This window comes from Varanus komodoensis, unplaced genomic scaffold (genome assembly GCF_004798865.1).
Source record: "Varanus komodoensis strain SLA01 unplaced genomic scaffold, ASM479886v1 scaffold41, whole genome shotgun sequence".
Taxonomy (NCBI): Eukaryota; Metazoa; Chordata; class Lepidosauria; order Squamata; family Varanidae; genus Varanus; species Varanus komodoensis.
In genome coordinates, this window is record NW_025335954.1 from 7,954,587 (window position 1) to 7,970,715 (window position 16,129).

Genomic DNA, 16,129 nt, shown 5'->3' on the forward strand with positions numbered 1-16,129 from the left:
CATCCACAAGTCACATGAAGGGACTCTCTAACTCCCTGTGTTTATAAAGTATAAATCAATAGATTATAAATTAATAGTGCCTGTATCCCCCCAATGTGTGAAGCTCATGTCCAGGTTGTACCACAAAGTACAAGTGGGGTCTAGGTGGCCACATGCCCTCCTTACAGAAAATAGAGCTCTATTTGAAGAACGATGTTCCATCCAAAGGAATCCTCTATCTAAAAGGCTGTCCAGGCCAGCTTGGTTAAAAGATCATGAACTGTCAGAAGGAAAAGCTGCAGAATCCTTTACACAGCCCATCAACAGCACCTGGAGTGTAGTCTGAGCAAGTCTTACCAAGGCATCATGGTAAGACGTCTTGAATTTGCATTTAAATTATAATAATGATCTCTAAATGTGGATCAATGCATCTAAATTAGCACGTGCAACTATTACCCAAATCAACATCCTCTTTTTTGTCAATTCACAGTGGTTCTATTCAGTGGGATGCCACCCAGTGCAGTATTTCCCAAAGAAGTAAATATAGAAAGCCAGCATGTTGGGGAGAAAGGCTACACTACAACCCATCTCCTCAGCACCTACCTCATTTTCTATGCACAGAGAACATCCTTTCGTATGGAGAAATAATCAGTGATGTTAGTCACCCCCATCCTGACATGCTATGGCTTCGATATAGGCTTACCACTTCAGTGAAGACTGTACCAAGCACAATGGGACTCTAACCACAAACCTCTAGATGTTGGCAAGGAGGGTCTCACCTCTTCTGGGAGGGTTGCAGGGAGGCAGCCACCTTGTCCTCACAGAACTTGCGCATGGTCAGTGTGCTGAGGGCCTGGTCTGCACTAAGGAGAAAAGAGAGGGTGTGTGTGTGTGGGCATGCACATGGTTGCAACCTTAGGAGTTACTCTGCATGAGACACCGAATACAAAGACCACTCAGCCATCTGAGTGGGATGGTGTAAACTGGGTGTCCAGCGCCAGCAGGGGGTTGGACCCGATGGCCTTCATGGCCCCTTCCAGCTCTACTATTCTGAGATGGTATGATTCTATGATTACTGTGGATTCTACCCACAGAGACTGAGTCTAAGCAAGGCAATTCTGGAGAAAGGGGGAAAATGGGATCACAGAATGGGTAGGATGAAGGTTGTGGGTGGGTGGGGGGAGAGGGAGAGAGAAAGAGGGGAGTTATGGTCTATGCAGAATGACAGAGTCCCACCCACATGCTCCACCTGCCCAGTACCTTGCAGAGATTTTGCTGTAGTACATGTAGGCCGCTACAATCACGCCAGTCTTGCCCTTGTTGCCCTGGCACAAAAACGAGAGCAAGAGAGAGACAACAATGGAGCTAGGACCATAACATCAATAGGACTGCCAGCCCAGGGGAGGTGAAAGCTTTTGCAACAACCTTAGACCCAACTTGGAAGGAGTGGGAGACAGGAAATGCATGTCTATACAGATGAAAGGGAGAAGCTGTCCCATCAGCCCTGTTGAACAACTATTTAATTTCCCCTCCCTTTTCCATCCCCATCTCCATTTCCTTGTGTGCCATGCCTTCTTTGATTGTAAACCTACCAGCAGGGATTTGCTCTCTGATTTTCATGATAGCATGAAAGCAGTTTCAGGAGTCTTTTTGATTGAAGAATGGGGAACAATATTTTAACAGAATAAATGATGCTTTAAAAATCTTTTTTCCTGGATGAAGGCCATAGCCTACTGTTACTTTTGGTTGGGATCAATCGCAGGCATTTGGCATATGCACCCCCAGCCATGTTCTGACAGATCTGGCTTCAGATTTTGATACTATTTAAGCTTTGCATGCAGGGGGATCCAGATTCCTGCAGCCTTGAGGAGGGGGTTCCTCCACTAGGTAATAGGTTAGTGAAAGCCCCTACGTGCGATGCTGAAGGTTGGCAGAGGTCGGGGAGATGTCTTAATGTGAGAGTGGGGAAGGAAATACTGAATGGAAATCAGAAGAAGCAGCTGGTGGGGGAGAGACAGGTCTGGGACTGAGTATGAGCAGGACAAAAAGGCAGAGGAAATAAATAATGGTAAAAAGCGTGTTGGCAGAAAAGGAGTGAACTGTCTGGACTGGAGACAATATAAAAAGAGGGAGGCAACCTGGTTCAGCACACATACAGAAACGTCCTACTTTCTTCAGCAACTCGATTCTCAATTCAATTTTAAGATTCCTGTAGTGACTAGATTCTTGCGCTCCTGTGTCAACCTATTTGCATCCTTAACTCCCTTCATAGTCTTCGGCTGATTAATGTATGTGCAGCAGGGGTGAGCAACTTGTAGTCCTCTAGATGCCTTGGTTTGTAGCTCCCAGCATGCCTCATGGCTGGTTATGTTGGCTAGTGTTGATGGAGACTGTGAGCCAAAACATCTGGAAGGCCACAAATTGCCCATCCCTGATTTCAATCAATGTAAACACTGAAAACACTCAACAAAGCTGATCTTGGAAGAAGCTAACAGATTATTTAACTTATAGAGCAAAAGCTATCAGACATTATTAGAAGGGGGAAAAAGCCACCTTTAAAAGTTTAATTTCCCCTCCTCCATTCAATTTGGGGATGTGGAATAATATTTCTCCACCATGCACCAAAAACAATCAATGCTACATATCTCCAAATCACTCCAAAAAGGTGGACAAATTCAAGGTCTATCAGCATTGTGGTAGATGTTGCTGTGAAGATCTTGATTCAATTTCTACAAGCACAAGAAAGTTTGCATGCCAAGCCACATGGAGGAGATTTCTCCTGACGTATAAAAGATCTTCTGTTTGTGGTTGATCAGTCTGACAAGCCAGGGCATTATACAGAATGTGAAGCATTCTATTTTTCAATGTTGTTATTAGTTGCGAGCCCTCAGCAGCTGTAGCTATGCCACCATTGTCACAGGAACAGTCGGAGAGGCAGTTTGGGGATCATACAGAAGGCCTACACTTCATTCTGTTTCTACCATCCACAGTCAGATCCCCTAAACTTATAGCTATAATGGCCTGGAAGAAGAGAGCATATTGTCCTGCACCTTGCAGTGAAGTACAACCACATGCTGTGGGTCTGAGTTTAGCCAGGTCTCCATGGCTTTGCAGATGGAACAGATTTTGTCCAATGGTGGGGCATGCAGGTCAGGCCAGCCAAAATCTTGCACCTGTGCCAGGGAAGAGAGAAAAGTATCATAATTAAGGGCTTTTAACACCACAGATATAGAGAGACACAACACATGGGACCAGACCATAGAATTCTTTTATTACAGAACAGTGCATTCACATTATTTCACCCCAAGGAATTCCATTTCAGAAAGACTTTTGGGTGACTTTCTAGTGACGGTAGAACCCAAAGGGGAAGGAATAAACTTTATTAATATTAGGATACTCTACACAAAATGAACAACTCTATATGTATAGATTTTGGGCAGTGGGGTGGGGGAGAACATTATAAAACTGTTAGTTTCTTCAGTTTTTTTGCTGACAGTGAAAGGTTCGAACTCCTAGAAAATGTAGCAAAGAGGCATTTAGCTGAAAGTAAAGAGGGGGAGGGGGAAGACAGGGAACAAGATAAGAGCACCAGGACAAGGAACTATCTTTGGCGAAGCACTGACAATATGGGTTGTATCCAGGCTTAGTCAAGCTTTCAGACCCTTGGAACCAGTGCGATAAGTTAGTCATAACTAACTGGTTTAATTGGGTCTGCTTTAAGATTAAGTCTACATCTAGGAAATAATGATTTATTTTTTCAATAACCACTTGTACTTCTTTGTGATAACTCACATTTTATATCCCTCTGGTTTTATACATTCACCACATACACAACACACTTATAGGTCTTCCCAACAAGCTTGAGGACCAGAAACTTATTCTATTTTAAAATGATCAACTATATTCCTGGGCTTTTGGAGGAAGTATCATCTTCTGTTACTGGCCATGCATATATTTAGACAATGTGATACAAGACTCCTTTACCATTGCTATAGAGTATAATTCATCATTTTATTACTTATATAAAATTGAAGAACCAGAGCGAGAGGCATTGTGTGATAATCACACAACAATACATAGGAAAAAGTTGAGATGGGAGGATGGACAGTTGTTAAGGGAAACTTTAGCTCCTTCCTGATCCCGTCCCAGAATGTGCCTTAATTGGCCCAGTGTTGTGACTGTCAAGTGCTGTGTTGATTGTGAGTTCTGAGGACCAACAAAGCAGGTGCCATCCACATCTAGCACCTGGAAATATGTTGCGTTATACTTGTTTCTCTCCATTCCTTTTAATCTGCTGAATGTGACAGTGACCACTGTAAGCTGAACTCACATTTTATTTAATGCATCTGGGACTGCGCCCAGACTGTTATTCTCTGAGCTTCCACAGTGAGAACACTGAAGACTCACTACTGTAGCTTGCTTCTGTCTAGATCTGCCTCCCACTCCTGAGCCTGGTGCCTCCAAATATGTTGGACCACAACTTCTAGCAACCCCCAGAAGGTGGGCAGAGTCTGGTCCAGACATGCTCCCAGATCAACATTACCCACAACCTCTATCCTCTCACCTTGGGGTTCAGTCTGATGATGTCATGCCGTTTTTCTGATAGGTTGAAGAGCTGTTGAAACAAAGATACATCACTTTGGCCTCTGTGCTTAAGGTCACCAACCAACCTGCATTTTCCTTAACCAACCAATTTTCTCTCAGCTAATCAGTACGACATCAAAAATGAGCAAACTCCAGATGCCATCCCAGATCTATGCCAGACTCTCCACAGTCCAGTGAGGTTGTGTGGCCCTCTTCAGTCATACCCCAGCATCCCTGCCTTCTGCTAGCATTCCACCTTTTACGGCTCTATCCCACATGGGCTTCATTGGCTGCCTTGCCACAGACCTGCAGTGGCTCGTGTGCATCAGTTGCCCAGGCTCCCTACCCCCTTGCAAAGTCACATTCAAAACCAACCCATCTCATTAGTCTGCCCATAAAAGGTACAAACTGCCTCCTCTTTGGAACAAGAGGAAATGCTCATGCTGTATTTCAGATCTGGCATTCATGTGGAGGAATGGGAAGCACAGGAATTAGAGCATTGAGTTGAGTATAGCAAAGCAAAGCAATGCAGCAAAGCCACTGCCTTCTCGTCAAGCAGACAGGAATACCCTGTCCTCCCAAACACAGTCAAACCCACATAGAAAATGAATAGTTCCTGTCTTTCGATTTGCTAAAATCCCATAAAGCTGGTGCACAGCACTTTAAAAGAAATAACTGTAGTGAAAATAAGAAAGTTTGAACCAATAAAACACTTTAACTTTGAAACTAACCACATAATTTAAAAAGTGAAATTAAAAATATGCCTCTTCACACCCTTTCTAATGGCCAACAGAGTGAAGTGTCAACCGCAGAGCTGGATGAAGTGTATTCCACCAATTGGAAGCAACACAGGATGCTGCATGTCCCAGTGTATCTTCACCCCTGACTTTCCTGGAGCAGCTTACCATGTGCTTGTCCTCATGCTTGGATTTTAGCATCTGGGCCACCTCCCGGAGGTTGCTACGGTAACGCTGCTCCTCCAAAGCAGGTGGGAAGAAGACAGAGATGATGCGCTCCGTGATGTAAATAAGGTCAAAGTCATATTTGCGTTCCATTACGTGATCCAGGCTGAAACTTCTAAGAAGGAGAAAGCAACACGCTTTGAAGAAGCTGGGTCTCTCAGAGGCCCTGTGTACCACACTGTACAAGGAGCCAAAGAACACATCAAGGTAATAAAAAAATTAATACGCATGTTTCAAAAGATAAAGTTTTAAGTTAATAGAAAGAAGGAACTCTTCCTTTACAGTTGCATGTGCAGAATTTCAGATCTGCTGATTAGTTCTACAATGCTTGTTCACAGTTTTCCAGGGACACATTTAAGTTGTGCATAGGCCCTGAAACAATGCACAACAAAGCCACTGGTCCATGCCACAGTCTATCCTAACAGTAATCATTACTATTCTTTGTTTATTTATTTGGTTGGTTTTAGATTTATATCCTGCCTTTTCATGGAATTTTAGACACAAGGAGAAACCTTGGAGGTCATCAATGTCCCACTCTATGTAGAATCTACAGTGTGGGGGCAATTACAACATCCCTGACAGATGACTGCCAGGCCACAGCTTAAAGACCTCCTGGGAAGAAGAACACACCCCTTCCATCCCTCTGTTCCACTGGCAGATGGCTTGCACCATTTGTTCCTGTCTGGCCAAACTCTGCTTCCATGGAATTTCCAACCACTGGTCCTAGCCTGGTTTTTTGGAGGAACAGAGGGCATGTACGGCAGAGAAGTAACTTAATGATCTCCAAACAAGCAGTCACAAAACAGTTTTGACACCTTTTCTGGTGTTATGAGCACTAGGTCCTCATTTTGCCCAAGAAGGTGGCGCCATCTGAAGATACCTCACCTCTACATGTTATGGACATGGGAGAAAACACTTTTTCACATTTCTTAAGCTTAAGGAGCAATCACTTACTGTGCTGGAGCTACAGATGATGGATGTGCAGCCTACATTAGTACAGTATTTGATCCCAAAAGGTGCTTTGAGGGGAGAGATGCTTTTCAAATAAAAACCATTTTTGGCAGTGTCAAAACTGTTCCCACCCCATTGCTGATTTGGGTCAAAATGGAGCAGTGGTATTTATTTGTTACCCAATCGACCAGTATGCAGTTCAAACTGAGTGGCCAGCTTCACTTCCATGACTGATACAGGGTGTTTGCCCTCACTCTTAATCAGCTTCTTCTCTGCCTCAGTGACACTGTTGTATAGCCAAATCTAAACAGCAAAGTAGAAGTGTGATGTTATTGATGCCATTTGCTGCACGATCTCTAATCGTCTTAATTCACCCGTCTGAGGAAGGTGAAGATGTCCTAAGTTAAAATAAAAAATGGGATCAACCAAATCAGCAGCAGAGAGACAAAGTAATGGGAGTGACCATCAATGAAAAATATATTTTCACAATTAAAGTATTGGGGGGTGGGTGGAAATGGTTCTCACTCGCTCCCGAAAAGTAATACTCTGTATCTAAAAATCAAAATGAGAGAACATTTGGAGCTTTAATCTCTAATGCTTATTTTGCTGCTAACCTCCTATAGTTTTGATTGGATGTTTGCCCAGGCCACTTCCCCAAATGTTCCACTTTCATTTTGTGAAATCTGATTTTCCACATCAGATTATATGTGCAGATTTGTTGTGCTTGGGAGTTCACTGGGCTGCATTCTTCATATACAAATTATTCCGTGAATGCTCACAGCCTCAATGTGTTCTCAATTTAATGGGAGAAGTTACTTCTGGAATTCATAATATTTTTAAAGGATTCCTTAAGGGTACATTCCTTTACCTGAGACAAACTGGGCCATGGGATAAGGTTATGACAGAAGTCTGCTATATCAAGAGAATTCCAGAGATTGGAGGTTTGTTCTGGTTGTACTTAACCTTTCTGAGTCTGCAGGCAGATTCAGAATTTTAGGAAAGTGTTCTGGGTACTCTCACAAAATGGCTGCCAGGGTGCCTTTTCTATTAATAATACAGCTGCCATAGTCAGTCACAAGCAAATGTAACTTGCCCAAGAGCTTAAGTACAGAGCAAAGGTGAGATCCAAAACACAAAAGCCCTCTTTAAAGGTGGTACTTGAAAGCAGAATTTTTCTTTATAGTATGTCAGCATCTGAGCATTTTTTTAAAAAAAGAAGAATATATTTTAAGAATAAAACAAAAACCAGGAATTCTCTGTGGATCAGAAGTCCCAGAGTTAGAAGACAACCTACAGGTACCTAAGACAACTCAGAAGAGTAATAGAGTAGAAATTGGCTAGAATGTGTCCTGCTCTTCATACACACAAAGACACACACAACTGTCAGTCTTTCACCTAATGCCATATCCTTACCTAGGTAATGTGTTCCGTTGCTTTGCAGTGTTGAGGGATTTTGTAGAGCCCTGAAAAATAAACACAAGAAAGAAAGGGAAATCAGTGTTTAACAAAAAGCCATCAGAAAAGCATTGTTAACTGCCCCCAAAGGCCTCCATGTTCCTCATCCCTCTTTTAGAGACTGCAATTCTTATAATTTTTGACAATTAGCTATGCTGGTTAGGGCTGATGGGAGTTGCAGTCCAACATCATCTGGAAGCCACACCTTTGCTTCAAAGTCAATACCATTGGTAATAAGCAGTATTGTTAAAACATATCCTAAATAGAACATAAAACACCAATTTTTAGAAACAAGCTGCAAAGTGTATTGTTTTGTGTTGCTTTTTTAACCCTTTAGGAACAGAGACCATTTTCTCTCTTTTTGAACCTGATGTAGTTGCCTCTTGCCCACAAACTTTTCAATCATAATAAGTTCAATTGTCTTTAATGTGTCACAAGCACAACTTTGTCCTTTCATAAATATATTCGAAGCTTGCCCTGAGCATTCTCTGTGTGAGCATGTTTAACATGAAAGCTGAGAGTTTGCTCTCCAGGACTCACCATCCATGGCCCCTTGAAAAGAGTTGTGGTACCTTTTGGAGCACACCATTTGCCAGGTGGTGCGTGTGGGTGGGTGAGTTGTTAACACTTTTCAGGGTCTTTAAGAGCTACAGGCCAAAAGGGTTCTATTGTCCACCATCAAGGGTCAAGCTATAGAAAAATATGGTAGGGGACATGTAGAGCTTTTCTATACAAGGTTCTGATTGCATCATTATTGTCTCATGTTTGTTTATGGATTCTGTAGACAGTATCATGATCTTTCAGTTTTGTTTCTCATATTAAACAGCACTTTTGGTTAGATTTTTTTTAGAACAGAGAAAATATGATATTATTTGGAATGTGCAAGAAAACACTTTCCCCTTATATGAACTGCAGCATGCTGTTATGTGTTACAACCAAAGAATGTATCAAAAGTGCTTTGAATGCTTTCAGGGTGAAGTCCTATGCATGGTCATGCTCCCTGCATGTGCCAGCCAACAAGGGAGGTATGGAGTTGCTTTGCTCTCAACATGTACGAACCTGCCCTAAAAGAGCTACATAAATGTGAGATATTGTGACTTGTTTACAACAGCTACAGCCATACCATTTGAACAGCCAGTACAGTTTAACACCACATATCCAGAGTCAAGGTGAACTTCATTAAAAAACCAACCCAAACCTTCTCTCCCCCATTCACACTGCCTGGACCCAAAACAGTATTTTGAAAGCCTGTTAAACACATTGTGGAATAGAACCCTAAAATTCAAAAAATCAGAGTGCCAGTTCAACAACAACAAACATCAATGTATGCTGTCTCCTTCCAAAATGAATAAAAGGCTTTGAACTGCCCAGGGAGCTTTGGCTACTGAAATGACTAATAACAAAGTTCATCATAACAACAACAAAGGGTTATTATGTGGCATGCTTCCAGGTAAGAGTTTTAGGCTGCATAAGCCAAAAATCTCAGAGGCTCACACTTATCCGGCCCAGAGTGGGATGAGAAGCTTTGCCTCCCCACTCGTTCCACTCTGCATTTTTGAGAAATTGGCTTTTTCAGCCACCTGGTGACAGCATTTCCCAAAGGGATGGAAGGACACTGGAGCATCTTCAGGATCACTTGCATCATGGTCAGCCCAGTCTCTCCCCCTGCCACACTGCCTTTAACGCTTCCCCAGGGTGGCTTTCCCAGCCATGGAGAACAGCCGGAACAGTTCTTTCTGCACCAGCGGCAAGGGATTGAGGGAATGGGACCAGAGCCACAAACCCCAGATCTGAGCTCAGAGCACTGTCTGCTGTTATATGGCCCCTCCTTGTACGCCACTGCTCACTTCCTTATGGTACAATTAACCTGCTCGTTCACAGTATTTAACAGGAGGTTCAGATAACATCTTCCATTTGTAAGCCTCCTGTGTTTTTCCACCATTTCTTCCTTCTTTTTTTTCCCAGCAGGAAAAAAAAAACTACAGTATTAAGGAGGAAAAACTGGAATAGCTGCATAATGCCTTTGGACCTGTAATGCTAGGAATCCTCTACCTTGAAGTATGCTAAAGGTGTGCATTTGTTTAACTTAATTTAACTTAACCAAAAGTAAGGTGCAAGGTAAAGGCCTGATGCTTCAAGGGTGAAGGCTCCATAATTAAACACTACCAATTGAAAATTTATTTGTGTATTTATTTAAAGCTTTTATAGACTACCCCATTACTGGTGTCTCAGGATGGTTTACAATATATTGAACATATAATATGGTTTTCTTTATTTCAGGCATGTTTCAGAGCAATTAATCATTACGGCTGACATAGACCCTTGATAGAAGTAAGTTAGACCCGAAAATTGCTCCATTTTTCTTTGTGGATCAGTACTGTAGTTGTGAAGCATATTTAAGGTTTCCCACCTGTACTAAAACTGAACTGATTATGGGATTACTTACTGAACTTGCATTTTCGTGAATTTGAACCGAAGTGGAGCAATGTCATTCGCAACTGAACCTGAACTAGAAGAGAATTGAAACACTAGATGGTTTGGCTCTCTGAATGCTAGGGGTGTGCATTTATTTGGAGGACCAATTAAAGAGCTTGAACCAAATGGGGAACAGTCAGATTAATTTTAAGTGTTCCAGACCCCTCCACTGAGGACGTGTATTTGCGCACACTGATATAATGGGAAGGGGGTACCTGTCTCCTAAAGCAGAAAGCTACCACAACACTGGCCAGACCTGCTGCTTTGGCAACCTCAGTGAGAACTGCTAGTTTTCTAGGGTGACCAGCATTTCTCTCCCAGCATGCTCCAAAACAATACTACATCTGGAGCAAAGATATGCAGAAAGTAGATCTCCAGCTGTTTCGCCTCAACTCCCAGCATTCCTGACCACTGGACATCCTAGTAGGGCTTCTGGGAATTAAAGGTGAGAACATCTGGAGATCTACCTTCTGCCCACCCTTGATACGGGGCACCTGGGGAAAGGCAATGGCAGCCAGCAGGAGGCTGCTGCAAAGTCAACTATGCTGCCACAGATGTAAAAAAAAAAGTTTATATATATATATATATATATATATATATAGAGAGAGAGAGAGAGAGAGAGAGAGAGAGAGAGAGAGAGAGAGAGAGAGAGAGGAGCACCAAACAGGAACAAAACCTCACTCAAGTAATGAAACAAACATGACTTCAACAAGTGTGCACTGAACCTAATGCAATGTTAACAAACAGGTCACAAAATGAATGAGAACATTAAGCACGAAAATGAATGCAATTGTGACAAGAAAAAAACAAATTCCTCACACAGCCATGACGATTATGTGACAGCATGGGGGCTCGAACACACTGTTTTTAGTCCCTTGCAAATCAGACTTTAGATTAAGAAGCCCCTCGGGCAAAGTTTAAAAGAGTAGGATAAAATGGAGTCTTACCAAATGCTCGATGCGCCGGACTGGGGCTGTATTCCGCCGCTTGACATGCGGAAAAGCAAGCAGAGGGAAGATAAGAATAAAAATATAAAGACATTCTTTTCAAAACAACTAATTCTGGTGTGCAGTTTCTTTTTGAGAACTCTGCCTGCTATCACATGGGAAGGCTTCAGAGGAATTATATAAACTGTCCACTGACAGTTTGATCCTCAAACCTGGGTTGAAGGAGATGTGATAGCAGAAGCTAAGTGACACTCTTCTTCTAGGGTGTGCCATTAAAATGGCCTGTGATTAAAAGAATATGCCTACAATACACAAATGGATCCTACCTCCCAACACAAGTACAGCTACACAGGCCATGATTCCACAGAGCTCCCCATATAGTTTGAGCAAAAGCCTTCGGCACCTTTCCTTTGAGCTCCCCTTTCTCCAAGCACAGGTGGGGAGTGTGGCGCCCTCCAGATGTTGGTGGAGGGCAAATCCCGTCGGCTCCAGCTAGCTTAGCCCATGTGAGGGATGACAGAAATTGCAGTTCAAAACATCTGGAGGGTCACACATTCCACAGCCCTGTCTCCACAGTACGCAAGATAAACAACAATGGATACTTGCAGGGTCTTGTATACTACTCATACCAGCATGCATGTGAGCTCAACTGGTATTATGGGGAAAGCAAAAGAATAAGCACACAGGCAAGCAGATCCTGCCCCTGCCCAGTTCAGGCCTTGCCCTATTGGACCGGCAAGTTTTGATCATGAATCCCACACCTGCTTTCATTCATCTGAATGCAAGGAACTCCACCCCGCCCCTCTGCCATCCATGTAATTGAACATGCTGCCTTATTGCACAGAGAGCAGAACTTACGCAGACGGCCCTTTCAGAATTTGCCTTTTCAAAACGACCCTGTCTGAACCTAGATGATGAGACCAACAAGTCGGCGGGTCCAGAGACATGGGGATGGAGCCAGCAGGCACAGTCCCGACCTTGTATCTACTTCAAGCCCTCACTCGCTCAAGCAAATACCTGGCCAGGTCGTACTTGATTCTAGCAAAAAGAGGGCAGAGCTGTGCAGAGGAACCTGGACAGCCTCTTATCTGCTTCTTGGCTTCTTGGAATCTTGAGAACATTTTTGTACAGTAGGCAGTTGTCAAAAACATCCAAGCGGCTTTGGTTTGCCCTTCTTACATTGGGTGGGGTTGAACGCTTTCTTGTTGCTAGCTGATTAGCTCACAAGAAAGACTGCATTTCCCTCTATATTCCTCACCAAAGAAAAGAGGCCTATTAAATTTCATCAAGATGGGAATGTGACACAATCCTCTTACATTTCATTGCTAAGATTTATTTCATTATTTCTTGAAGGGAAGGTTTACTTTTACTGCCTTTTATTTTGCCATTCAAAGTCCTTGTTGGCATTCAATCTCACATTCCCTGCCCATGAGCTAGACTGATATTGCATCCATTTTACAGATGGGTGATGCCAAGGCTGAGAACATCAATCAAACTTGTTCAAAACCACAGTCATCTAGCTGTGAACCCAGGTCTGTCAGTTAACCTACCCTCATTCTTATCCACACATCTTGGTAGGCATGTCATGAGCACAACTGGCTGGATCCAGGGGTCAGACTAGATGGCCTGGGAGACCCCTTCTGACTTGCTATGTTTCTATCTTAACAAGTTGGAGAATAAACTTTCTGATTTAGCCTTTTTGCAGTCCTCTACATTCAAATACCACTTATGACCTGAAGCATAGGCTCAGAGACCATAGGACTGCAGCCTCAGAAATAGGTAATAGAAAATATGTTAAGAATAGGGATTTAAATGTGATTTCTCATGCAGATCACAGATTAACGAAGAAGCAGGAAAGGACAAACTTATGAAAGAATGCATCTTAAAGTGAGAGGCTGGAAACAGAGTGATCTATTCCTCCCTACTAATAAACAATGCTAAGCATGCTATTGTAGAAGGAAAAATAACACCCAGGTGGTTTCTCTGTGCTGCGGAATGACCATCCTAGAAAGCAACTAAAAGCTTTCCTACATGAGACGTTTATTTTTTAGTTAATCACTATATCTACTTTCGGGACTGCAGGTGGTGCAGTGGTTTAAACCGCTGTGCTGCTGGGCTGGTTGAACGAAAGGTCGCCAGTTCAAATCTGCACAACGGGGTGAGTTCCCATTGCTCCGTCCCAGCTCCTGCCAACCTTGCAGTTCGAAAGCATGCAAATGCAAGTAGATAAAAAGGCACCACTTCAGTGGGCAGGTAACAGCGTTCCGTGCATGTCAGTGTTTAGTCACATGACCACGGAGACTGTCTGTGGACAAACGCTGGCTCCCTCGGCTAGGAAACGGAGATGAGCACCGCCCCCTAGAGTCAGGCATGACTGGACTTAATGTCAAGGGGAAACCTTTACCTTTATATCTACTTTGGGTTTGGTTGCAGCATCAAGATCCAAGCTCAACACATACAGCTTTCCCTTTCCTGCTTTTCTACTTCACAACTTCTAGGTGGAGCTGTGCTATAGCAGTACACAAGGAGATAAAACAGCATTTCCCCCACTGAATTTAATAGCTCATTTTCACTGTTCTAAAAATGAAACAAGATTATAGGAAAGTGCTCTGGAAAAACAGGAACAAAACTGGAGGATCATGAAGTCATCTAAAGAGCATGTAAACAACTGTGTGTGAGAAATCATGAGAATTCAATAAGGGAAGAGTTCTAAGAGGAGAGTCTTAAGATACGTACCACCAAAACTGATAAACATGCTACTAATGCAAATGATGTTGTGCTACTGGAAACTAACTGTGAAGTATGCATAAGAGGAGAATCCAACATTTCTTCAAGCAAGCAGGATTGTACGAGCCATTTTGCAAGCAATTGTACAACTACTTGTGTGAACATAATGAACAAGGGCTGCTGGTGCAACTGAAAGATGTAATTCCATTACTGTTCCATTAGTGATATTTGATTTTGCAGAACAATACCCTCAGACCACCAATGTAACATTTCCCATTGCATTTTGGCCAGCAGATTCCACATGGAGGCACCATTTTAATGCAGCTAAACTCTTGCTACAGTACAACTCTACTCAAAAATACCCCACTGATGTATTCCTCCCAGATAGGGCCAGATCAATCATTTAAGCAGAGTAGAAATGACTACCTCAGGTGGCAGGTGCTGCAGGAAGGGAGAGGACAGGAAGGCCCTGGAAGTGCCACATGGTCTGCCTTGGCCCCACTAAGCTAGCCCTGCTGTCCTCTGGTACTGACATTACATTCCACTGCTCAGTTGATTTCTGAACATGGAATGGTGGGCGAGGGGAACATTTTTTTCTTTGGCCTCAGGAAGCAAAGTCTCTCAGGCTGGCCCTGCTTCTAGGTAAGTCAATACAGGATTGCAGCCTTATTTTCTCAGAGTGAGTAGAGGATGGGTGCTATTTTGATTTTTCATTTGTGAAAACTCTGAAGCCAATGCTGCTTTTGATCTTATTTTAAACTATGTTGGACTGGATCTAGAAATTATCTTCTGTATACAGAATGGGGCTTTCCATGTTCTTTCCCCTGTACATCCTCCAAATCTGCTCTGGACAGATCTGGGAGGACCATCTGGGGGAAATTTGGAAGGTTCATTTATACTCTGTCACAGGATCCAGCTGGGGGCCCTCTGGCTGGCAGACAATCACACCTGCATCCAGGCCATATTAACTAACTAACTAACTGATTAACTATTATATTTGTATTTGTATCCTGTCTTTTTTTCCTTTCAAGGAAATCAAGGCGGCTTACATAACCCTCCTCCTCTCATCCTTTCAACAACAACCCTGTGAGGTAGGCTGGACTGACAGTCAGTGACTGGCCCAAAGTCACCCACTGAGCTCCATGGCAGAGTGGGGGCTAGAACCCAGATCTTCTGTGTTCCAATCCTGCATTCGTAACCACTGTACCACACTGGCTCTGACTTTGACATCTAAGACCAGCAATTTGAACTGAGTCTAAAAATGAACTGGGAGGCAATGTCGTTGTTTTATTGCTGGCGTAATACATTCCCTGAAGTTCTCTGCTATGCAGAAGGGTGGCTGAAGTTTCCACACCGTCTTCAAAGACAGTACAACACAGAGTGCATTACAGTAGTTTATCCTGGAAGATATCAAGGCCTTTGCCAGAGCGGCCGGTTGGTCTTTGTTTTAAGTCAGATTTGGCTTCCGCAGCCCCCGAGGCTGCAGGATCAGTGCTAGGTCCAGCAGTACCCTCAGGCTATTTTGCTGATCCTTCAAGGTCCATCCAGAACAAGAGAACCACCAGTTCTCCTTCCCTTTTTTCCCCTCACGACTCACTTTTCCACCTTAGTAAGCTTCACTTTATTTCACCATTACTGACTCCATCTGGAGCTTCCACCTCATCTAGTTCTGAGCAAAAGAAGAAACAGAACTGGCTGCATCCAAATATTGATGGCCCACAACCTTGGAGCAACTCCTCCCAGCAATATGCTATCTGAGAGGAAGAACAAGACGGCACCTTCTTCCCCATCCTATGTATAAAAGTTGACTGGACTGGCAGATGAATTTTATTTCCACACTGGTGATGTGATGGCATCAGCTGTCTTAACCGTACAGCAGTAGCCTACCTTAGGGGACACAGGGCAGGTTGTTTGGCACACAGCTCTCTCTTCCAGCACTTTGTTGCTGCCATCTTTGTTGCACTCATTTCCTCAAAATGCCAAACAGCAGGGCCAGCCCTGGATTTCACAGACACTGCAAAGCATGGGGGGGGGGGTCATGAACCCCCA

General features: G+C 43.3%; 1 protein-coding gene across 10 annotated transcripts in view; it reads right to left on the minus strand.

The window, feature by feature from the left end:
- Positions 1–16,129, minus strand: part of TNS2 (tensin 2) — a 143,145-nt gene that overhangs the window by 31,451 nt on the left and 95,565 nt on the right. For 7 of the 10 annotated variants that reach the window (XM_044443335.1, XM_044443332.1, XM_044443338.1 and 4 more), the window contains 7 exons: positions 11,354–11,392; positions 7,890–7,939; positions 5,469–5,640; positions 4,544–4,594; positions 3,030–3,152; positions 1,240–1,304; positions 759–842 (listed from right to left, as the gene is read on the minus strand). In XM_044443335.1, the coding sequence (XP_044299270.1) occupies positions 759–842; positions 1,240–1,304; positions 3,030–3,152; positions 4,544–4,594; positions 5,469–5,640; positions 7,890–7,939; positions 11,354–11,392 (584 nt within the window). The remainder of the gene's footprint in view (positions 1–758; positions 843–1,239; positions 1,305–3,029; positions 3,153–4,543; positions 4,595–5,468; positions 5,641–7,889; positions 7,940–11,353; positions 11,393–16,129) is intronic. The other 3 variants (XM_044443337.1, XM_044443343.1, XM_044443341.1) reach the window with 1 other exon arrangement.